The sequence below is a fragment of the Trematomus bernacchii genome, unplaced genomic scaffold (genome assembly GCF_902827165.1).
Source record: "Trematomus bernacchii unplaced genomic scaffold, fTreBer1.1, whole genome shotgun sequence".
Taxonomy (NCBI): domain Eukaryota; kingdom Metazoa; phylum Chordata; class Actinopteri; order Perciformes; family Nototheniidae; genus Trematomus; species Trematomus bernacchii.
In genome coordinates, this window is record NW_022987869.1 from 3,092,326 (window position 1) to 3,118,099 (window position 25,774).

At 41.6% G+C, this 25,774-nt stretch overlaps 1 protein-coding gene across 1 annotated transcript in view; it reads left to right on the plus strand.

The window, feature by feature from the left end:
* Positions 1 to 25,774, plus strand: part of LOC117469358 (sodium- and chloride-dependent betaine transporter-like) — a 56,420-nt gene that overhangs the window by 27,587 nt on the left and 3,059 nt on the right. The window contains exons 6-12 of the mRNA XM_034113791.1: positions 2,105 to 2,239; positions 2,369 to 2,472; positions 2,815 to 2,939; positions 3,030 to 3,142; positions 8,852 to 8,989; positions 9,097 to 9,199; positions 12,076 to 12,176. Of these exons, the coding sequence (XP_033969682.1) occupies positions 2,105 to 2,239; positions 2,369 to 2,472; positions 2,815 to 2,939; positions 3,030 to 3,142; positions 8,852 to 8,989; positions 9,097 to 9,199; positions 12,076 to 12,176 (819 nt within the window). The remainder of the gene's footprint in view (positions 1 to 2,104; positions 2,240 to 2,368; positions 2,473 to 2,814; positions 2,940 to 3,029; positions 3,143 to 8,851; positions 8,990 to 9,096; positions 9,200 to 12,075; positions 12,177 to 25,774) is intronic.

The following is a 25,774-nucleotide window of genomic DNA, read 5'->3' on the forward strand; positions in this document are numbered from 1 at the left end:
TTAGTTCTTACTCTTTTTCCTAACTGATGGTATGTAATTTGGTGGTGTGTGTAGACGGTGGAAGCAGGGATCCCTGCCTTGATCCCTGCCGAGACAACGCACAACTGTTGATTGGTGTCAGTGCCAGAAACACTTTTTAGGAGCAATGCGCTCATGGTATAGATGTAATTTGGTTGTGTGTGTAGACCACATGTCAAACTCAAGGCCCTTGGTGGATTTAATTTCGGCCCGCAGGATAATGTTGAATTACTATTAGATCTGGCCCGCCGGTATATTGCACGCACACCTTCACTCCATCCTGAGGATTTCCTCAGCTCAGAGCCTGAGCCCAAACATTGATGAACTTGCACCCAAGATGAGATGCCAAGTATCTGGCTTGAACTAGCATCACAGAGCAGCAAACTGAGTTTAATGGATGTTTCGTTCTGCATTTTTCTTTTTGCAAACAACAGGGCATGTTTGGTTTTCCTTTGAGGGAAATGTTTTTTTTTAAGCTGTTGTTGGTCTGTGGGAAAATGTAATCATAAGAAATGACTCCGGAAAATCTGCAGATAGAGCCATAAGAAATGAATGCAACTGATTATTTAATGTTTAATGTTGTTTTTATAGGCAATAATTTAAGCTTTGTTAGTTCCAGGTTTAATATGTGCAATAAGTTCATTTCAATAAGTTATGCAATAAACATTGAACCAGTCCGGCCCTCGACTAGTACCGATTTTTGAATTTTGGCCCACTGTGTATTTGAGTTTGACACCCCTGGTGTAGACGGTGGAAGCAGGGAGAGGCATATACGTGCCTTGATCCCTGCCGAGTCGACGCACAACTGTTGATTGGTGTCAGTGCCAAAATAACTTTTTAGGAGCAATGCGCTCATGGTATAGATGTGGCGCATACATCTTAGTTCCTACTCTTTTCCCTCACCTATCCTAAGGGAGTGCATGTACGTAGACACGTTAGTTTTGCTGCTATAGGCTTAGACTGTCGGGGGACACCTTACTTCTTCCTTCTGTCTGTCTGTACCTGTGTACTCTCATGTTCCGAATAACCCAGCTTCCCCCAAATTTATTTTTGGTGTCTATCTATGCCGGGATCCTGAGTCGTGGTTGATCCTGTTGCTGCGGTCCTGTGTCCTGGACCCTGAATCATGTGTCCTGGATCCTCTATCCTGAATCATGTGTCCTGGATCCTCTATCCTGAGTTCTGGATTTGAGTCCTGGACTTCGAGTCGTGGCTGAACCTATCACTGTGGTCCTGCCTGACTCTCATCATACTACTTTCCTGATGGCTCCCACAGGATTGTTGACATCCTTGTGGATTCATCTTCTTATTATAGACACATGCATTTCCAAACATTTGGTCTACCTATGCTGTAAAATGTATTATCTCTTCGATTTACACACGGCATCTATTGCACGTCTGTCCGTCCTGGGAGAGGGATCCCTCCTCTGTTGCTCTCCCTGAGGTTTCTCCCATTTTACCCTTTAAACTGTGGGGTTTTTCTCTGGAGGTTTTTCCTTGTACGATGTGAGGGTCTAAGGACAGAGGGTGTCGTATTGTCATACTGATATTCTGTACAAACTGTGAAGTCCACTGAGACAAATGTAACATTTGTGATATTGGGCTATATAAATAAACATTGATTGATTGATTGATTAATTGATTGATGTGATGACTACTTCCATTCTTGCAAGGATAATAAATACAGTATCCTGATTATTGAAGCTCAAGCCGGTGACGAGTGATATTTTCCTAACAATGCCATCTGTAGTTTTGCAAAGAAAACGTACACATTCCAAGTTTGATTGGGATTAAAGACATTGTCCACTCTCCTCTAAAATATTAGACATGAACTCCAATGACATGAATTTTTTCTATCTGTTTTTGTGCCCTTGGATTTATATAAATGTATTTTTTACCCGTTACAACCTTTCTGCAGGTGCAGGATGGATCTCCTGGCAGCTGTACAATTGATTCCTCTTAATTCAAATGAGCTTCCTACCATTGTTCATGTTGTTGTATTGTTCATGTGCAGTATAACATATTAAGTAGACCTCTACAAACAGGTAACATAATAAACGTAGAGGATTTTTTTTATTCATCTCAGGTGGTGTATTTCACGGCTGTGTTCCCCTATGTGATGCTGGCCATCTTGCTGGTCAGGGGGTTGACGCTGCCGGGGGCCTGGCAGGGTGTGGTCTACTACCTGTATCCAGATCCTTCTCGCCTGGCGGACCTTCAGGTAGACCCTGCACAGTTTCACACCTACCTGAATTGAATACACAAAAGAAGGTAGATGAAACAAGATCCTCCTGTGACTGATATAACGCTGATGACCTAAATACGTGTTTTTTCAATCTTTCTTCATGAGGTGTGGATGGAGGCTTGTGCCCAGGTCCTCTTCTCCTATGGTGTCGCATCAGGAACCCATATCACATTGAGCAGCTACAACAAAGTCACAAACAACTGTTACAGGTAAGTCATGTGATCAGTAGCTCCATTAATATATTGGGAGCTTTTGTTAATTGGGTTTTTATTTTCTTTGAGTATCTGCCACGTACAGGATTATATAATAATGTATGACTGCATTCAAACAATACTAAGAAATAGGGGATGAAGTGTAGCTTTGCTTTCATTTATAAATCTCAAAGATGAAAACTAGAACTACCTTAAGATATAGATACATCTAGGGTCAATAAGAACATCAAAACTACCTAAGGACGGATTGTCCGCCCAACAACATAAAGTCTATTACTGTCAGTACATTTTCCCACTGAGTTCTGCTCTGCATACTGAGCTTTGTGTTTGTGTATGCAGGGACAGTGTGTGGTTATGTGTGCTCAATAGTTGCACCAGCTTAGTTTCCGGGTTTGCAGTCTTCTCATGTCTCGGATTCATGGCCGAAAAACAGGGCATTCCCATCGAAAAGGTCGTCACATCAGGTACGATTTTGCAAAGCTACCATCTCTACCATCTCTCTCAGAATCAAAAGTGCCCTCACAACAATTCAAATGTCTCTTCTGTCCTCGCAGGCCCGGGGCTAGCATTCATCGCTTTTCCTCAGGCTGTTGCCATGATGCCCGTGCCTCAGCTGTGGGCCGCCTGCTTCTTCATTATGCTCATTCTGTTGGGACTGGACACTGTGGTAAGATACACCACAAACGGTTGGTGTCCTTCACATAGGATTAATTTAAGATATGCTGCAACTGTTTATGCTGTATCAGTGAACACACATGTAAAAACATTGGAGAATTTAATATTGGAGAATTTAATATTAATATAATATGATGGCAATGTAGTCGGTCAGTCAGTCGACCACTTTAATATACACTAAAATACCTTTAAAAACGTTGGATGGATTGCCATCAAACTCCACTTTCCAAAAATAATGAATTCCCTGACTCTCTTCCCTTGAACATTGCAGACTGAAGCTCAGCGCTAACTTTTATACGTTCTGCCTTGGCTCCAGAAACCATTACGCCGAAAGTCCCACCCAGTTTTCCAGTCGGTCTAGTAATATGTTGTGGTCAACAGTGTCAAACGCAGCACTGAGATCTAATAATACTAACACTGAAGTTCTGCCACTGTCTGTGTTTAAGTGGATGTCATTGAAGACCTTTACAAGAGCAGTCTCAGTGCTGTGGTTTGGACGAAAGCCTGACTGGAACACATCAAAACAGTTATTTAAATGCAATAAATTACTCAACTGTTGAAAAACTGAATGGGAGGTTTGATATGGGCCTGTAATTGTTCATTACTGAAGCATCTAGATTATTATTTTTTTAAGAGCGGTTTAATGACTGCCGTTTTTAGGGCCTGTGGAAAAACACCTGAGTGAAGAGATTTGTTTACTATATGAAGTAGATCTGAGGCCATGCAATGAAAAACATTTTTGAAAAATCCTGTAGGTATAATATCAAGGCAGCAGGAGGAGGATTTCAGAAGTTGAATAATGTCCTCTAGGTTTTTATCATTAATCTGATGGAATTGTGTCATGGTGTTTGAATTGATTTGAAGTGGACACAGGGACAAAACATTTGCTGTACCTGATACAGAGGCACTGACTGATTGTCAAATTTTCTGAATTTTGTCAGTGAAGAAGGAGGCAAATTCATTGCAGGCCCTGGTGGATAGAAATGCAGAGGCTACTGACACTGGGGGGTTTGTTAGTCTGTCAACGGTAGCAAACAAGGCACGTGTGTTGTTTTGGTTTTTGGCAATGATGTCAGAGAAGAAAGACTGTCATGCATTTTTCAATTGCAAATTATAAAAGCCAAGTCTCTCTTTATAGATTTCAAAATGAACCTAGAGATTTGTTTTTCGCCACCTGCGTTCAGCTTTTCAACACTCTCTTTTTTCTGTTCTCACGGTCATGGCCTTTCTCCATGGAGATATTTTCTTTAATTAAAATGATCTACTAGCTCATTTACTGAGATGTTAGCAGGGGCAAGTGTGGAAGAAAAATTCTGAGTAATCATTTCCCTAGTATTTTCAGTTAAATATCGCTTTGTGGTTACCTCTTTTTGAACATTTTTGTGAACAGAAATAGAGCTCTCAAAGAAAACACAGGAATGATCAGAGAGTGCAACATCAGTCACCACAACCTTAGAGATATTCAGACCCTTTGAGATAATTAAGTCCAGAGTGTGCCCCTTATTGTGTGTGGGCTCCGTCACATGCTGAGTCAGTCCATATTTATCAAGAACACAAAACAGTTCTTTAGCCCCTCTGTCCTGGGGGTTGTCAACATGGATGTTAAAATCACCAACAATGACTAGACGGTCAAAGTCAATACACACTATAGACAGCAGTTCAGTAAAGTCATCAAAAAAGCTTGCACAGTATTTGGGTGGTCTATAGATAATTAGGAACAGAGCTTGAGAGGAGCATTTCAGCTGAAGGGCCACATATTCAAAAGAAGCAAAGTTCCCATAAGATGTCTTCCTGCATTGAATGGAATCATTGAACAAAATAGCAACTCCACCTCCTTTCTTATGCATTCTTTCCTGACTTATAAAACTGAAGTTGGGAGGTGTTGATTCGATAAGAACAGCTGCACTGTTATTTTGTTCAATCCAAGTTTCTGTTAAAAACATAAAATCGAGATTGTGCTCAGTGATAAAATCATTGATTAAAAACGTTTTTCCTGCCAAAGACCTGACATTTAATAAAGCTAGTTTAAGTTCGTTAAATACACTATCAGTCAGATTTTTTGTGACAAGCTGTGGCTGACATGGAATCACTGCTAAATTTGATAAACTCACACAAACGTTTGAGCGCTTCCTGTTTCTAAGCTGATTCAACGCTCTCAATCTATTACCTATCAACACAGATATCGGCAAAGCTACTGGCAGGCAGGGCCCCGGCTTGTCCTGGAAAGAGTTGAGAGTGCCATACGCCCTTGAGCCTCGACCCAGCACATATCAGTTAGATTTTGCTGCGTTTTATACACACACATTCTTATCAGGCTTCGGAGACCGCAGATGCTGTCTTGAAGGGGGGGAGGTGATTGACGTAGGCACGGTGATGAAGACGGGGGAGATGGTGCGCGTCTCTGCTTCTGTGATTGTGGTGGGCGTCGTTGAGGGGCAGGGGTAAAGGACATGCTGCCAATCCTGCGTATCGCCTTCATGCAGTCATTGATCTCCAGGAAGGATTTGGTGCCAACCCTCTGTATCTCCTTCATGTGGTCGAACTCCAGGAGGGTGGGCGAGGGTGAAAGGGTGAACGGAGAGTAGAGAGAGCTGGGGGGTGAAGGAAGAGTATCCTCAAAGGTGATAGGGGGGTTGAGGGGTGGTGGCGACTCCTCCATTTGTGTCATAGGTCTCCCATAATCAAGACATTCCTCAGGCGGGTGCAGTGATACTTCTTCAAGGTTTTCTGCGCGATTTGTTGTGTCTTTCTCTTGTTTTGATTCCTCTTGTTGCTTGTCCTTGGCAGAGGGAACAGATTGATGATGCAGGCAGTTGAATATGATCGAGATAAACAATTTCACTCCTGACTTGTTCAGACAAACTCCATCTGCCTTAAAAAGATGTCTGCGGTTCCAGAAAAAGTTACAATTGTCAATAAAATGGACAGAATGGTCAGTACAGGCAGTTGTAAGCCACGTGAGTGCAAACAATGCTGAATCTCTCCACTCCTCTTCTGACTGGCGGTAGAGGGCCACTGATGAACACCTCCACATTTAGAGATCTGACAGTTTCCAACAGACATTTAAATTCTTCTTTCACCACATCTGACTGTTGTTTCACAACATCATTTGTTCCAATGTGCAGTACCACATTTTTCACAGTCGGATGTTCAGCCCCAATATGCAGGATATTCTCAGCCAAGTCAGAGACCATATCCTTGGGAAAACAGAGTACTTTGGTGTTGTTCTTACTACACAGACTTTTTACATCACCCACAATCAGAGTTTCAGGCCCAGTCGTTAGCTTTCCCTCTAGCCTTTTATTTTTGGAGTAGCTATTGGTCCTTACCCTGCTGTGTGAAGAGGACAGGTTATCCAGGTCATCAGAAAGAGATCTCCGTTTCTGGGTCAGCGAAGCGTATCTGTTCTGGATTGGCACACTTGGTGTTTTAGGAGGATTGTTTGTAGTTCTCCCTTTAGCAACTGTCCACGGCTGTTTCCTAGTATGAATAAGGGTTGAAGAGGTGCTCTTCCTGGGTGATAACAATGCAGGCCAGCCGGTCGCATCACAGATTTCAGAGCGCTGTGCTCTGCCTGTTATTCGTCCTCCCAAATCCCATGGAAATGATTTACTCTTTGGCTTTGCACCCAGAGAGTTCCAGGGAGGACTACCACTTGTAGATGTATTACCCGGTACACAGCCCTCCTGTTCCTTGGAATCCTTGTAGCTGCTAACTAGCTGTGAGTTAGCATGCCTTTGTCCATTATTTTGCAACACTGGTAAAGTGGTGTCATTCAAACCTAGTCCATTCACTTCCACGTTAACTTCCAACCGATGCATTTTCATTTCCAACACGGCCATCTTCTGTAGAAGTTTGTGGACGTCATCTGTAGAGAATGGAGGCATTTTGCTGCTAACTAGCTTAAGCTAAATAGCATGCAGTACCAGGCTTTAGCTGTTGCTAAACCACGCTACTGTAAGACTGAGGTCGTCGTAAAAATATTGAAATATGGCTGAAACCCTCCATCTATTTTAGAAGAATAACTGTCCCAGTGATATGTTAATGTCCGGGAGCCGCTGCTCGAAGTTTTCAGAAAAGAAAAATAGGAAAATCAGCATAAAAAAGTAAGCAGAGGCAAGAGCAAGCAGAAAAGCGTCTGCACTGTAAGAAAGCAGGAAGCACTCTTCTTGTACACATACAAGGAAGTGTTTTTCCGTTACCCTCCTGCACTCACACAGAAATAAACAGAAAGGTAAGAAAAAGAAGACAACAAAGCCTAAAAAGAAAAATGGATCTGAGCAGGAATCACAATTGAGCTCTAAAGGTACATTCACACAAAACGCGATGCGATTTTTTCGTGTGTCAGGATTACATGTAAAGTCAATGCAAAGACGCGGATAGACTGCAGTGGCGCGAATGGCGCAATTGGCGCGTCATTGGCGAGAGTTGAAATGTTTCAACTCGAGCGACAAATTTGCGTGATGCTGTCTCGCAAAAAGCCAATCAGCGTTCAGAATCTCTGACTCTCGTCACTGACGTTGAATCAGAAAACCAAAACAGCAGCCTTTGGCTCTGGGTGACAGCACACAGAGCTCACAGCTCCTCATATCTGTTCAGAAACTGGAGAGAAGTTATTAATGTACAAATCACAGAATGTCTGTGGCATGGTGAATACAGTCGCTGCTTTATTCATTTCTGTATGCCCCACCTCCTCACCCGGGCGTCTTGTTGGAGTGACGCGACTAGACACAACTGACAGCCTTGGTCAAACTTCTGCGAGTAAAGCGATGCGTCCGATGTGAACGCACCATCAGGCTTGTCGTTTAAAAGTAGTCTTAGTGTTCATCCAAAATCATCCAACCACAATTGTCTAACTAATTAAGTTTTCTCAAGGAAGGTTGCTTCAGAGGGAAGCTTATTCTCATGTGGGCCACTCCTGCAGCTCTCCGTTGAGATTAGTCTCACTGATACCCCTTTCCCACCGAACCGGTTCCAGGGCCAGTTTGGAGCTAGTGCCTGATTGCGAATCAATTCTTACCGTTTCCACAGCAGCCGGCCCTGGAAAATAGTTCTTATTTGAACCCAAAAACTGAGGATCAAGAACCAATTACAGAATACATCAAGTTTATGTCGGCGGCGGGCGGGTCTAAATAGAAAAACAACAAAAAGTCACACGTTTTATTCAGCAGCATACACTATGACAAAATCATGAATGCAAACTTCAAGAGCAGTGGACAGCGGAGGACACGAGCTAGCTCTCTGGTATTTGGTCCTCACAAGAGATTCAGAGGAAGTTGGAGGGGAGTACCAGATCGGAAGCCAACTTCACTGGAGCAAATGGTCCATGTGTCCTGTAGTTTTCTTAGCAAAAGCAATAGATCACCAGTTCACTTGACAGGCACCATGTGTAACACATTCTTTGAACCAGACATTGTGCGACATAATTTTCTTCTGGTTTCTGTGGGAGAGTTAGATTTGGAGTGACCACATTTTGCAAGACCCATTATCCCAAAAATACTTCTTGTCTTTGTGTCATTGGTAAGAACATTGAGAGTATGCCATGCATAACACCTAGGCTTCAATGGTGATTGTACCTCCAGCATTCAGATAAGGCCCCATACTTCCTACATCTTTTAGTTGAAATGAAACTAGCCATGTATGGAATGATAGTGAAAACCCAGCTAGGCTCATTACTTTTCTGTCTGCTTGTTTGTGTCAGTTTACAGGTTTGGAAACGTTAACATCATCAATGATTGACATGTTCCCTGGACAGATGCGCAGACCTTGGCGCAGAGAAATTCTCCTCGTAGTCTTCAGCTCTTTCACCTTCCTGTTACAGATCACTCTCACCACACAGGTACTAAACAGGCTGGCATTCCCCCTCCCAAACACATTGGCTAACATTTAGCATGTTCTCATATGGGATGAGTATTTAATTGACATTACCTCTTCTGTGTCACCCAGGGAGGAGTATACCAGTTTGAGCTGATTGATTACTATGGTGCCAATGGGATATGTCTGCTATTTGTGTCTTTGGTCCAGTGTGTGGCTGTTGGCTGGGCCTTCGGTAAGTGCTATAAGTACCAAGGTTCAGTTATGCTTTAGTTAACCACATGCAATTTTAATATTCAGCTATACAGTATATCTAAAACGTTTCATTTGTTAAAAGTACCAAATCTTTTTAGGAACCCTTTCTGTCTCTTAACCATAAACACAATGGTCTTAATTTCACACACCTTATAATTTACATCCAGTGGCAACATGTAGAACCACCCTTAAAGTAGTGTAACTGTAATGTGGAGATGCGAAAGGGCAGATAGAGAAACTTTTCTGGAATCTCAGCTGGTTCATATTGATGATAACAGTGTCTTACCCACGCCAATAGTCCAGCACATATCCTTTCATAAACCACATGCTGCTCATTGACACTTGATTTTTCTCTACCTGAAAATGTCTTTATATAGGACAGGGGTGGGGAACCTTTTTCCTCTCAAGGGTCATTTCAATTTTTTCAACATCCTCCGAGGGCCATACAAATTATTGACCTCTGCTTAAAAATACTAAAATCACAGCCCATTAATTTCTCCTTTCTTTCGTGCTGTGCAAAGAAAAAGCAACCTCTTAACCTCTTACGCACCGCCCCCCCGGTACCGGGCGGATAAAGGCGTCATTTGCAGGAAACAACGTCTAAGGAATCTTAATATTTAATAAACTATGAATGTTTTATATCCATGTAACGGGAAGAAACTCAGCTAACTGATCTTTTTAATTTTTTTTCTCCAAAAGAAACCCACAATGCTAACAGTCAGCCTCTGAATTAGCCACGAGCGAAAAAATGCTAACCTATCACTGCACCGAAACTCACTCATAACTCCCTTATTACTTATCCTAGATGCACAGCCAACCCATCGATTAGCATCGTCTGGAGACACAGAATCGATGGGTGCCCACCTCAACACTCAGTGATACAAACTTGCGACTCTATAAACAAAAATGTACATCAAAACATTTGGCGCTAGGTAGCTACAAACGCTAACATGGCTTACCTTGGTCTTTGTCTGGTCAAAACTGGTCTTCAATGGCATTAAAACGATAAAAAAAACGATGCTGCAGTTAATCCATAGGTTAATCCAATGTGTCTGTGTCCTCTTTGAAATGATTTCTGATAATCCATAAGCAATAAAACTGCTTTTCCGTTTCCAGATGTCAGAGCGAGAGATCGCTTCACTCTGATGCAAGCCTGCATGCGCAAAGCCCCCACCTTTTTGTGTTAATGTTGGTGTCTATGTGAAAACCCCCCTTCGATTCTATTGGCTCTAACGGTCAGGAAGAGATTACAATCACCAAAATCGACCAATGGGTTCCAGAGAAACTGTAAAAACGCCCATTTACACCCAAATCACCCCAGAGGTGGGTTTTTTTTTGCTAAACCTGGCTAAAAAGGTCAAATGTCACTTGTTTTGCATCAATCTCGATACAGGGTACTTATTATATGTTGTACTTTGGATTCCTAAAGCTTTTAGTCTACCATCCCATCATTCAAGGGTGGTTTTCACTATAAGTAATGGTTTTTTTTTAGGCGGAGGTAAGAATGTACCTTTTTTTACCATGTTCCATCTGAATTTATTCTGACTGAGAAAGATCTATATTGATTCTGACACTTCTACATCCAACTCACAGATGTAACCTTGCTTTGATCAAATAAATTATTCATATAACCCTTTTAGAAGTTAAGTTGTAGTCATTTGTTTTGGGCATGTCATTTTCGAGCCTGAAACATGAAAAACAGGCTTGGTGCTTAACAGGTTAATCCAGATATCTTACCATGACTCGCGTATGCATGCATGTGCACGGTTGTGGCATGACCACCAAAACAGAAAGATATGGACACAAGATGTGTGCAAATGTATTTAGTTTCCTATCCATGTGAACATGATTTAAGTCATGGGGGACCTAACCTCCTCTAGGCATGCTCCCCCGGGAAGATTTTTTTTAAATGTTGAAGTTAAAAGCATCAATCTGGTGCACTTTGAGAGCAACATTAGGAGATCTATGGATACATCTCTCAACATCCATATGAAACAGACCTGTAAGCAGATTTTCTTTTTCTTTATGGATATTTTACAAAGCACTCTCCTTTTAAACTGTATTATTGTTTAACTGTATTAACAACTTTTTTTACTGTCATATAGTATTTTATACCTGTTTACTTTATTCTCTTATTTTTTTACAACTATAATGATCATATAAAGATGTGCCTTTACCTCACTGGTTGTAGAAAAAGCTTCTTATATTCGTTAGCATAGCTAGCTAACCAGATGCTAATAACAACAAAGTTATTGACTGTCTGATCAGTATGACAGATGAACAGATCGCCACTGGGCTTTCAACTAAAGACACAGCCACGCAAAAACTGCGGCATGTGTACGGCTCCTTATGGGTACTGCCATTTGTGAAGTCCCGGCCCGGAGCGGCGTTCTGGTGCTCTCCTGCAGAACTGCACCCCTGTCAGACGAGACCTATACCACGTGATGACACGTTAGGCTCGTGTTGTGTTCAAGAACCCTGACCTTGGCCGGGAAAAACAGGCACTCGCTTGTTTAATTATTTTGCGGTCTAGATTTCTTTAATTTCTTTCTTTTTTGCGTGTGTTTATAAATTACCTCGAGGGCCGTACCAAATGGTCTCGCAGTCCGTATACGACCCGGAGGCCAGAGGTTCCCCACCCCTGATATAGTAGATAATTTTTTAGATAAATCTGACTTTTTTTATTTGGTCTATTAGCCTTAAATTGTCTTATGTTAGTTTTAGGGCTTCATAAAAAATGTTTGTGTTCCAATAAGTTGTTAAATGCCAATCCATTGGTGTGACGTACATCGTTATTTTACAGCAGGAGGTCCTGTCCTTTTAAAATGTTACTAACAAACAGTTTTAATAATGCAGGGGCTGAGAGGATATGTGATGCACTTGAAGACATGACGGGACAGAGGCCGGGGGTCTTCTACACTGTGTGCTGGCGTTACGTCACCCCTCTGATCTGCACTGTGAGTTACACACAAGTCTGAAAGAAAGTAGAATGCATGCCTGTGATGAATACAACTATAGTGAATTTTAGGAAGGTGGGGAGAGTCTATCCAGGCTCTGTGTATATCAAGTGTCAACTAGATTTAATTGAATAAGAAAGTGAAAAGTTGAAATTATTAAGAATCTAGGAGGAGCAACTGCAACAGGCTGCATGCATGACTAGCACACACAATTGTAGGCCCAAATAAACACTCTCAGCGCTTTTAGAAATGTTTCTATGAGACTTCCGGTGAGGGCAGCGCCATGTAGAGACGGAGTTTTGTTGAGCTCCTCATGAGAACGACTAATGTCAGAATATTGCTCTTTTAAAACCACTTGAACTGACTCCAAGCGACTTGATACACAAGTTATATCCATAGCCAGACGATTGCTGAGTAAATATGCCGAAATATCGCCAGGGAAACAACAAGTTGGAGCCGGCGGCGGAGGCTAGCGCTAATGCTAACCTGGCAGACGACGCAGACATCAACGACCAACACGTGGTACTTAACGCTATTGCGTCTCTTAAACAGGACCTGGTGGCGAAAATTGAAGAAAAGGCGATAGCCCAGTCGGCGGAACTCCAAATACAGACTACCCAGATTCGGACGGAATTACGAAGTGTGGTGGAACAAGTCAACAAAATAATTGAAGTAACCGAGGGCCGAGTATCTGAGCTGGAGGCTGAGGTTAGCAACCACTCGGACTCAATCACCTGCATGACATCAGATGTTACTGGTATGAAAAAAGAACTGGCCACACTGAGGGACCGTTGCGAAGATTTGGAGGCAAGATCACGTCGCTGTAATATCCGCATTATAGGAGTGAAGTAAGGACGGGAGCATGGGAAGCACCCATCTCAGTTTGTGGCTGATATGCTAAACCCTGGACCGGGCGCACCGCGCTCTCCGCAGCAGAGCGACACAAGACGGGCTCCCACCGTGGGCTTTTATTGTGAAATGCCACTATTTCTCCGAAAAAGAATCGCTGCTAAAGAAAGCAATAGAGATGAAATCAGTGACGACCCCCGACGGTGACCAGATCCGGCTTCTGCCGGACTTTACTCAGGCGGTGAGTAAACAGCGGGCAGCCTTTACCGAGGTGAGAGGGCTGCTGAGGGGCTGCGAGGGAGTGCGCTACGGCCTGAAATACCCTGCCATACTGATGATCACAACATCGGAGGGCCGCGGGGCAAGTTTCAGCGATCCAAAACTGGCAAAGGAGTTCGTTCTTAACAAGGTGGTGCACAAGGCTTCATAATGGACATGTTCTGGTGAGTATTGGCCAAGGGCTAAAATTCCAGCTCCATATGCTGTAGATGGAGACGAGAAACAACTCGGCCGGACAATATATGTGGTTATGTTTGGGAAATATTTTCTTTCTCCTTATCTAGAATTCTCAGGATTTGTGACAAACTGTAAAGCATTAACTCATCACTGTACCCTGTATGCAAGGGCTGGTCTGCCTTCACTAACTGTACGGAGGCTCAGTCACTGGTACATTTTTATATATAAAGCCATGTTAGGGAAACTTCCATCCTACATCTGCTCCCTGATCTCACGGTGAATTGTAAGTGGCTACTGCCTGAGATCGCATGCTGTGGTTTTATTAAATGTGCCAACTGCTTGGACTGTCTTAGGGAAAATAGCATTTAGATGCGCAGCTCCACTGTCCTGGAATAGTCTGCAATTAAAATGGAAACTGAGCAATCTGTTGCCACTAAATGTTTTTAAAGCTTGGTTAGATGCTACTGAATCGGAAGCTGTTGGTACCTGTGCATGTGGATAGTATGTAATTTGTAATCCCTGTAATGCTACTGTATGATGTCCTTTTGTTGTTCTGTTTATGTTTTTAATGTTTCATGTGGAACCTACTTGAGCAGGTCTCCCTTGAAAAAGAGGTCAATGATCTCAATGGGATACAACCTGAATAAATAAAGGTTTGAAATGAAATGAAATGAATCTAGAATTCTCAGGATTTCCCATTTGATAACGTTTCTTTTTTCTTTATTGTTCTTGCTGGGAAAAAATTTGAGGCAAGCCACGTCACGGACAATAATATCATTGTGTAACCATATGGGACATTAACGTTTTATTTTATTGAGCCATAACATGTTCAGGGCTGTTACATTACCTAGCTGATATTTCAAACTAGGATGTCGCTATATTCAGCATTGCCTGGTCAGCTGAAGAGAAGAAGGAGCTATATTGAGTTAATTGTTCAGTTCCCATGGGGGGCTCACATGGTAAGCAGTTTAGGAGAAGAGGTTTACTGGAAGTGCAAGCAGTCTCCATACGGGAGACAAGCATAATGTTTGTTGTGTTGTCATTGTGTTTTATGTTTGTGAAAATGTATGTGTACAAGTGCTCATCCTCCCCTTCCCACCCTTTTTTGTTTTGTTTTTGTTTGTTTTTGTTTTTTGGCTACAACCCTTTTACCAAGCTCAGGGACTCCCCAATGCAGTATCATAAATTGAAGGACCATATCGATGGCGTCTGTAGATAAAGGTATAGGCAGGGCGGACACCACAGTGGTGAGTTGGAATGTAAGGGGATTGATTGAATCACCCGGTTAAGCGAAGCAAGGTGTTTTCTCATCTAAACAAATTAAAAACTGAAATAGCACATTTACAGGAAACTCATTTATTAAATAAAGACCAGCTAATGCTTCAAAGAGCAGGATTTACACAGGTTTTCCACTCCGATTTTAATAGCAAGAGCAGGGGGGTAGCTATTCTCCTGCACAGAGATGTGCAGTTTGAAAAGTCAAAATCCATAAGGGACAAAAATGGTCGTTACATAATTATTCAAGGTAAACTGTTCAATAAGCCAGTAGTGCTTGCGAATGTGTATGCCCCAAATTGGGATAACGTTGATTTCTTCAGGAATCTTTTCTCACTGTTGCCAGGGCTAGACTCGCATGAATTAATATTAGGGGGGGAACCTAAATTGTGTCCTAGACTCTGTGCTAGATCGTTCTGGCAGTAAGGTCACCACACTTAATAAATCAGCAAGCTGCATAAATACATTCCTTCAAGCCTACGGAGTGATTGACCCCTGGAGATTTAAATACCCGACTTCCAAACAGTTCTCTTTTTTCTCCTCAGTACACCAAACCTACTCTAGAATTGATTGTTTTTTAATAGACCAAAAACTATTTCCCATAACTACAGAGGTGGAATACAACAGTATAGTCATATCAGACCATTGCCCAGTACTTTTGAAGCTCCGTTTTCCGGAAAATATACTTCGCCAACGCGTATGGCGCCCTAATCCTAGACTGCTTGCGGAAAAAAACTTTGTTGACTTTATAAACACACAAATAGATGTCTTTCTCGAAACCAATGAGTCCCCAGAGATAAGTTATTTCACACTATGGAAATTCAAACGAGCTACAGAATTGATTGATAGGATTAAAGTGATTGACCGATTACATTCAATATCTCCTTCGGAGAATCTTTACAAGGAGAGAATTTCGCTTCAAGGCAAGGCAAGGCAAGGCAAGTTTATTTATATAGCACCTTTCAACACAAGGCAATTCAAAGTGCTTTACAAAAATGGAAGACATTATGAAAATGGCATTTAAAATCAGTCATTAAAAAGAAAAGATAATAAAATAAACATTAAAAGAAAAAATACATGAATAAAAGTTAAAAGTTACAGTGCAGTTTAAAATGTGAATAGTTCAATTAAAAGCAGCGGCAAAAAGAAAAGTCTTCAGCCTGGATTTAAAAGTAGTAAGAGTTGCAGCGGACCTGCAGGTTTCTGGGAGTTTGTTCCAGATATTTGGAGCATAATAACTGAATGCTGCTTCTCCATGTTTAGTTCTGACTCTGGGGACAGAAAGCTGACCAGTCCCTGAAGACCTGAGAGATCTGGATGGTTCATAATTTAGCAGTAGGTCAGACATGTATTTTGGGCCTAAACCATTCAAAGCTTTATAAACCAGCAGCAGTATTTTGAAATCTATTCTTTGACACACAGGAAGCCAGTGTAAGGACTTCAGAACAGGAGTGATGTGATCCACTTTCTTAGTGTTAGTGAGGACTCGAGCAGCGGCGTTCTGAATTAGCTGCAGCTTTCTAATAGATTTTTTAGTGAGACCTGTAAAGACACCATTACAGTAGTCGAGTCTACTGAAGATAAAAGCATGGACAAGTTTTTCCAAATCCTGCTGTGACATTAGTCTTTTAATCCTAGATATGTTCTTTAGGTGATAGTAGGCTGATTTAGTAACTGTTTTAATGTGACTGTTGAAACTCAGGTCAGAGTCCATGACTACACCTAGATTTCTGGCTTTATCTGTTGTTTTGAACATTGCAGACTGAAGCTCAGCGCTAACTTTTATACGTTCTGCCTTGGCTCCAAAAACCATTACCTCAGTTTTATTTTTGTTTAATTGGAGAAAGTTCTGACACATCCAGTCATTGATTTGTTCAATGCACTTACTCAGTGTTTGAATTGGAGCATAATCTCCTGGTGAAATTGTTACGTAAATGTGTGTGTCATCCGCATAGCTATGGTAACTTATTTTGTTTTTTTTCATTATCTGAGCCAGTGGTAGCATGTAGATGTTAAAGAGAAGAGGCCCCAAGATGGAGCCTTGAGGTACCCCACATGTCATATTCGTCAACTCAGATGTGTATTTACCTATAGAAACAAAGTTTTTTCTGTCCTTTAAGTAGGACTCAAACCAATTTAGAACTGTTGCCGAAAGTCCCACCCAGTTTTCTAGTCGGTCTAGTAATATGTTGTGGTCAACAGTGTCAAACGCAGCACTGAGATCTAATAATACTAACACTGAAGTTCTGCCACTGTCTGTGTTTAAGTGGATGTCATTAGGTGCGTTCACACCGGAGTACTTTGGTGTACTTTTCCCACAATAGTTCATCAGAACTACGATATATTTGCGTTCACTCCAAAAAGCCCCAGGAACTAAAGTAGCTCAACTTAGTTCGCGAGACTCGCTTTTCAGTCCCTGCTACAGAGCAGGGTCTGTCGTGGGAGAAAGTAGTTCCTACGTCTGATTGGCTGTGCGGAATGCAAACCACGCCCGTTTGACTCAGAATTTTTTGTTGTAAGCGGCCATTGTATTTCCTCGCTTCGCAGCACACACGAAGAGATTCCTTTTGTGAAAGCAGTTATTATAGCAACACTAAATAAATCAATTGGAGCGGTGGAGTGATGAGGATGAGGATGTGTCTGCGCTTCTGGCGATTGACTCGGAGGACGCGAAGCGCCACATTCCGAAGCTTCTACTGAATGCAGTTTCTGTGGCTCTGCAAAGTTAGCAGACCTGGCAAAGTCATGTCGGGACGACTACCAAGGTAAAATAAAATACATGCACTGCACTGTTTTAATCTGCACAATACTGGTCTTAGATGTACTTTTATTTGCTCAGTAGATCGAGCTAGCCACGGTAGAACTTGCTAACGTTAGGTCCAAGCTGGCTAATAACATCTAGCTAGCTGGCTATTCTCATCCATGCCCGCTATGAACACGTTTTGACTTGTGAATAAGTGTGCAATGTTCTGTAATTTGCTTCACTAACTCATGGCACTAATCGTGTGTTTCAGGCGAGGTGTTTCTCTCAGGATTAGAAACTAGTTTTCCCCTCCGGGATAACTCGATAATATAACGTTAGCAATTAGCATGCTAGCTGGACCTGTGTGGCTACACTGAGGTAAACAATAGATTGTAGTTGCTCTAATTTCAAGTAATTTGCAACATTCATTCTACATGTTAATGGTAAAAGCTTAAACAGTTGATTACCTGCATGCCACAAAGACTGATGTTCTAATATTTTTGCACATTTAAGTAGAAATGTAATTGAAATTATATTTACTGGCTTAACACTGTTCCTACTCATAGTATTATCCTAAATAGTTTGACCTTGTTTCTTCAGAAGGCTTCTCAGACTACATGGAGGATCCCTCAGAGAAACACAGTTTCCACGTTCAGTTCCCCCCCGCTGAGAGTAGGCAGCTCCACACCCTGCGCCCGGTCAGCGGACACCATCAGGACCACTATCTGATCACAGAGGATCCCATCCTGACCGCTGCTGCCATACTGCAGCAAACAGGAGGGAACGGAGGTGAAAACACACTTTATACATTTAGATATGTGGAGCACAAAGAAAAGTGTTGAGTTTAACTATAAAAATATTAGTTTCAACTAACCTAATACCGTTATATGAACTTTGCTGTGTTTTCAGCGTAGCTTTGTAAAGGTAACATTTAGCAGCTAAACTGTGGATAACAAATAAACCACATTGGTTTGTTATTCAATATGGCCACCAAAAGCTTTTTGAATCATTACATGTCACTTGTTAGACGCTTTTATCCAAAGCTTACCTACTCAATACTGTGGGCAATCCCCACAGGAGCACTTTGGGGTGAAGTGTCTCGGGGACACAACGACATGCTACACCCTACCCCTACACACTACCCCTCCGTTTGCGCGTTCGCGCGGAGGGTCCGCCACATTAAGTGCTGTTCCAAACCAACGAGTGTGGAGAGGTGTGGAGGGGGAGTGGGCTATCAAGCCCTCAAACAGCGAGTCTGCATCGGTGCTGACTTGAGACTGGTCTCTACCTGACCGGATTCACGCTGTGTGTGTCCGTCAGGAAACACGCTGTTAAAAAGTAGTTCCAGCAAACATCCACTGATAAATTACGATGTTAACAACCTCATGATAACCTCATATTTTTTTAACTTAGGATCATACCTGTGTTTAGTCTAGAAAAAGGTAAATGTGTGCATTTTATTATAAAGTTGTGTATATTTACAGACTGTTGCAAAAACTAAGAAGCTTATAAACATCAGGTTTAAAACTAAAAGAGCTTTACAAAAAAGTAACACAATGAAAGATGTTTGGAGTTTTATTTGAGTTATTAATTTACATTTTTTGTCTAAGAGAAGCTGATTTGAAACCGTTGTTACATACAGTTACGGCATTTCCTGTTTCTGCCGGAGAGAGGGGAGTTTGTCCCAAAGCTTGCCGCTGTATTTACTCCCTCCATCTGACAGGAGGGAGCCTCGTTGAGCTGCGAGTGTGGCTACAGACGGAGTTCACTCCGTCACGGAGGGGTAGGGTCGAGGGAGTGGTTTGGGATTGGGCCTCAGAGGTGGAGATCGCCCACAGTGATGACTCTGACGTGGGGGGCTCTCTGTTATGGGCTGCTCCCCTTCTGGTATTTGGACAATGTTGTGTCGTTGTTGCGATTAAACTGATCTTGTATCTTGCATATTTCACCTTAGGAAAGTGGGCACGCGATGACAGCTTCCTTGACACCATGGACTGCCGTGCCATGGTCAGCAAGGAGAATGAGGACCTGCGTGCCAAGGAGATGCACGACGAACGGCTGCTGCATTCACACAAGGCCCAGGAATCGGACGACCAGCTGCTCATGTTGATGCAGCACCATGCTGACTCGGCGGCGCCAGGTGGAGGTGTCGGCGCGCCAGGTGGAGCAACAAAATACCTTTCAGGCTGGGCTTCTGGCAGTGCTAAGCGAGCTGATTAAATCCAACAGGCCTTCAATACAAAAATTAAGAAAAACTTGTCGTCGTTGATAAACTGTACAATGACTTGTTGGGAGGCGTGTGGTGCAGTGGTCTGGTGCGATGGTGTTCGGATCAGGGGAGCACAGGTTCAAACCCCACTGCAGTCAGGATGTCGTTGTGTCCCTGTTATTATATTGTTTTGATACTACTGACACTTATTGATCTGCTGCTGATAAATAAAAGAGAACCTACATTGCGATTAAACAGAAAATGTATCTTGCTTATTTCTCCTGACACTTTATGGTGACCTGTGTAATATCCTATACATCACATGTAAGTGATTATTCTGATACCATCATGACACCATGAAACTGGCGAAGCTTTATTTATTGTGTCCCACCCCATATATGTGTCTTTGAAAAAGATCATTCAATTGTATTTCAAAATGGCGTCCATCAACACAAACACTATTTATAGAAAGATAAATGGTTAAGTTTGTAATTAACAGTGTTGTGAGTTCAATATTTTAATTAATTATAGTAAGGGAACATAGGAGGATATATAATAAAGGTGTTAACTGCTGAGCCTATTTACTGTGCAATACTACAGACATGTTAGTGGTATTATTTCTTATCTAACTCTTTCCTATGGTCAGACAAATCAGAAGTCATTTAAACAATTTCAGATTGTTCTTTTTGTTTCTCAATTGATTTTCCAGAATATGCACCACCTAGGCACAGACTTTATATCACAAATAAATGAATGACATGTACTACAGTAATTGATTATATTGATATTGCCTACTCAGATATAAATGTGTATAAAATGAAATCAATTCAAAGTTTCTTGCTGCATTTAATGCAATTCATGGCTGCAGGGCAAACGTCCAAAATCCTTATTCTACAATCATTTAATCAAGACACTTGTGTATATTTTACTTTAATTTGTAATAAACAAAAAAATATGAATGGTTGTCATCAAGCTGGGTCGCCGGTAAGGCAGTCCATTCCTCCCTGTACTCATCACCACGACGCTCACACAGGTTATGCAATACGCAACATGCTGCCACCTGGATTTTGATATTGTCCATGTTGCAGTCGTTTCGCTTCATCAAGCACCGCATATCTGGAACACATACAAAGACACAAATTAGCCCTACATAACTCCATAAATCCTACATTAGATAGTATTAATGTGATTTACTGAACGTACCATTGCTGTTCTTTGGGCGTGATAACGGTCATCATCCTCAGCTGACGAAACATGTCCATAGCGTGTGCTTGTCGCCGTCCAGTCCTTTTGTTAAGGCTTCTTAACCGCGATCTGTATTTGTGGCTGAGTTATTGGCTTAAATAACTCAGCACCAAAACCACAACTTCAGTCAACTCCATAGCGTGTCTGACTGAGGTCGGAAGGTAAACAGAAGCATACAGCGGAAGCGGAAGTTTTTTTTCTTCTTCTCTCGGTTTTTTGGCGGATTGCAACTTTAAGGTGCATACCGCCACCTACTGTACTCGCCGTGAAGTTGTTTGCGGCCTGCCAGGAAAAGCTAAGCAGAAGAAGAAGAAGTGACGTCAGCGGCTCATTTGCCTAATCCACCCCCAGGAACTCATTTTGGTGTGAACGCGATCTGCTTTAGTTCGTCAGAACTAAAAGAACTCTCATGAATTAAAGTTCTCAGGAACTACTGTGGGAAAAGTACTTGGTGTGAACGCGCCTCTTGAAGACCTTTACAAGAGCAGTCTCAGTGCTGTGGTTTGGACGAAATCCTGACTGGAACACATCCAAACAGTTATTTAAATGCAAGAAGTTACTCAACTGTTGAAATACAACTTTTTCAATGATTTTACCTAGAAATGGCAGGTTTGATATTGGCCTGTAATTGTTCATTACTGAAGCATCTAGATTATTCTTTTTTAAGAGCGGTTTAATGACTGCAGTTTTCAGGGCCTCTGGAAAAATACCTGAGTGAAGAGATGTGTTTACTATATGAAGTAGATCTGAGGCCATGCAAGGAAAAACATCTTTGAAAAATCCTGTTGGAATAATATCAAGGCAGCAGGAGGAGGATTTCAGAAGTTGAATAATGTCCTCTAAGTTTTTACCATTAATCTGATGGAATTGTGTCATGGTGTTTGAATTGATATTAGGTGGACATAGGGACAACACATTTGCTGTACCTGATGCAGAGGCACTGACTGCTTGTCTAATTTTCTGAATTTTGTCAGTGAAGAAGGAGGCAAAATCATTGCACGCCCTGGTGGATAGAAATTCAGAGGCTACTGACACTGGGGGGTTAGTTAGTCTGTCGACGGTAGCAAACAAGGCACGTGCGTTGTTTTTGTTTTTGGTAATGATGTCAGAGAAGAAAGACTGTCGTGCGTTTTTCAATTCCAAATTATAAAGGCCAAGTCTCTCTTTATAGATTTCAAAGTGAACCTGGAGATTTGTTTTTCGCCACCTACGTTCAGCTTTTCGACACTCTCTTTTTTCTGTTCTCACGGTCATGGCCTTTCTCCATGGAGATATTTTCTTGCCAATCACTTCCTTTACCGTAGTTGGAGCAATGGTATCTATAACATTTTTAATTTTTGAATTAAAATGATCTACTAGCTCATTTACTGAGATGTTAGCAGGGGAGAGTGTGGATGAAAAATTATGAGTAAACATTTCCCTAGTATTTTCAGTTAAATATCGCTTTCAGGCAGAATTTGATTCTCTGTCCAATGGGGGCGCTGTAGATCTTCACTTAAAATCACGCTTTAATTTCTACGAACATGGGGAGCTTTTGTGCCATCAACTTAAACAGTCAGCAACAGCAGGTTTTATATCTGCAATAAAAGATGAGGAAGGTAATATTGTCACAGACCAAAAAAACATTAATGCCCAGTTTCAGTCTTTCTATGAGAATCTGTACACCTCAGGGGCAGTAGCAAGGAATTAGTAGATGACTTCTTTAGTCAAATTGAAATGCCCTCCTTGGATGAATCAGACAAATCTGGACTGGAGAGAAATATAACTTTAACAGAGATTGACAACGCAATTAAAAAAATGAATCCTGGAAAAGCACCAGGCCCTGACGGTTATCCAAGTGAATTTTTAAAGAAATTTGCCCCTAAACTACTGCCGCTATTAGTAAAGGTATTCGAGGAGGTCCTTGTTAGGAAGGCTCTTCCCCCAACTATGACGCAGGCCTCTATCTCACTATTACTCAAAAAGAATAAAGATCCGTTGTTGTGTGAATCACATTTTTGTTGGCTGATCAAGATCCTTTATACAGCGCCTAAAGCTTCAATTCGAACTAATAGGATAATATCTCATTATTTCCCACTTTTTCGTGGGACACGACAGGGTTGTCCACTGAGCCCCCAGATATTCGATATTGCTATGGAGCCCCTGGCAATACTGTTAAGAGAGACCGCTAGTCTAATTGGAGTGCAAAGGGGGGGAGAATGCATAAATTGTCGCTCTATGCGGATGATCTTCTTCTTTTTCTTTCGGATCCCCATGCTACTATACCTATTGCCTTGGAACTTATCGCCGAGTTTGGCCGGGTGTCGGGCTATAAATTGAACTTGAGTAAAAGTGTTCTATTCCCCATAAATGATAAAGCACGTCAAATGTCATTTCAGAACTTCCCTTTCTCTGTGTGTAAGGACAGCTTTACATACTTAGGTGTCTGTGTCACTTACAAATACAAAGATCTGATGGACAATCATTTTTAAAATAGTGCTTAATAAGGCTAAACTGGACATGGAGAGATGGTCGACCCTCCCCCTGTCACTAGCTGGCAGGGTTAATTCTGTTAAAATGACGATCATGCCCAGGTTCTTATTTCTGTTTCAGGCAATCCCAATCTTCATCCCTAAATCCTTCTTTAGGGAATTAAATAAATGCACTTCCACTTTTATTTGGAATAAAGCTGTACCTCGAATTAGGAAAGAGTATTTGGAAAGGCCAAAGGGGGAGGGTGGTTTGTCCTTACCCAATTATTTGTATTACTATTGGGCTGCCAACATCCACAAGCTGATGTTTTGGGTTGATGTGACGGACGAATCCCCAGTTTGGTCTGTAATGGAGCAGCATTCAAGTAATCCAGTGTCACTTTGCTCTTTACTTTGCGCTCCACTACCCTTGAGTAAAAACTACTGGACGAATAACCCAGTCATCCAATGCTCTCTAAAGATATGGACTCAGTTTAGAATTCATTTCAAACACAAACAGGCACTTATTGCTTCCCCAATTCTGGCAAATGTAAATGTTTCTCCATCTCTCACTGATCCATCTTTTCGGTTATGGCATGGGAGAGGGATTAGGTGTGTTAAAGATCTTTTAAAAAAATTGACACTTTATTTCTTTTGAACAGTTAAAGAAGGATTTCAATATCCCACAGTCATGTTTCTTCAGATATTTGCAGATATGTAGTTATGTCAGGACCCACTTCTCTCTAGCAGCCCCACAGAGTACCTGGATTGATGACTGTTTAAATATGGATCCCTGTGACAGGGGTCTGGTGTCTGTATTATATGACAATATTCAGAGGGTCGCCGCTCCGTCGCTTAATAACCTCTTAAGGACGACGCTCCCCCCATTGGACCCCTCCCACCGTTTTTTTTTTCGAGACAATGTCTCAGGGCTTCTTAACATTTATGAAACTATTAATGTGTAGCACCAGATTAACGGGAAGAATCTCAGCTAACTGAATTAGCCAATCTCAAGCCTCTGAATTAGCACTAAGCGAAAAAATGCTAACGCACTTTAGCACACAACTCAAGATAAAGATACCCTTATTACTTATCGTAGCTGCACATACAATATATCCGATTAAAGCTGAGACTCCACAGATTATAATAGGTATAGTATCACTGAGCGATCCAAACTTGCGGCAGGGGAAGCAAACACAGACATCACAACACGTACCTTTACGGAGTTTTTACGGGAGATCGTCTCACCGTAGCTGTCAATCTGATCAAAAGACGTGTTCAATGGCATTAAAACGAAAAGAAAAAAAAAGGCTACAACTGTTGATCCATAGGTTAATAATGTATCTGTGCCTTTGACAAAATTATTTATAATCCATAATTCCATTTCTATGTAAAAATCGGAGCGAAAAAGTTAGCTGCTAATGGTAGCCACCAGAGTGTATGCAGCTTCCGGTTTTGGTCACGCGTCACTCTCACTCCTTATTTGTTAACGTGTTGGTGTGTATAGAACTTTCCCTCAATTCCATTGGCTCTAGCGGTTATAAAGAGATTTCATTCATCAAAATCGACCAAGGGGGGCCAGAGCCAGGTCAAATCCACCCAAATGACCCCAGAAGTGTTTTTTTTTGGCTAAAACTCTCTAAAAAGGTCAACTTTCACTTGTTTTGCATCAATCTTGATACAGGGTACTTATTATATTTTGTACTTTGGGTTCCTAAAGCTTAGTCTACTAACCCATCATCCAAGGGTAGTTTTCACTATAAGTAAAAAATAATATGTGGACGGACACTATAATTTACAGTTTTTTACTATGTAAAATCAGAATTTTCTTTAAAATAAAAAACATCTATATTGATTCTGACTTTTCTACATCCAACTCACAGGTTTATCATTACTTTGAGAATAAAGATTATTAATTTAACCCTTTTAGAAGGGAAGATATGGTCATTTGTTCTGGGAATGTCATTTTCGAGCCTGAGACCTGAAAAACAGGCTCAGTGCTTAACAGGTTAATCACTTAATGAGGCAATGGGAGGAAGAGCTGGGAATAACTATATCAGATACTATTTGGCAGGCAGCAATTCAATTTGTCCACTCATCCTCAATGTGTATTAGACATGGGCTGCTACAATTTAAGGTTTTGCATAGGTTACATCTATCTGCAAGTAAACTGGCCACATTTTACCCAGGTTTAGACCCAACCTGCATCAGGTGCAGTCGGGACCCGGCCAGCCTAAATCACATGTTTTGGCTCTGGTATATTTAAAACCTTTTTGGACATGTGTAACACGGCTGTGGATGCAAACCCATTGACTGCATTATTTGGCATGGTCACACAGGAGACACGAATAACAACTGATCAGGCTGAGGC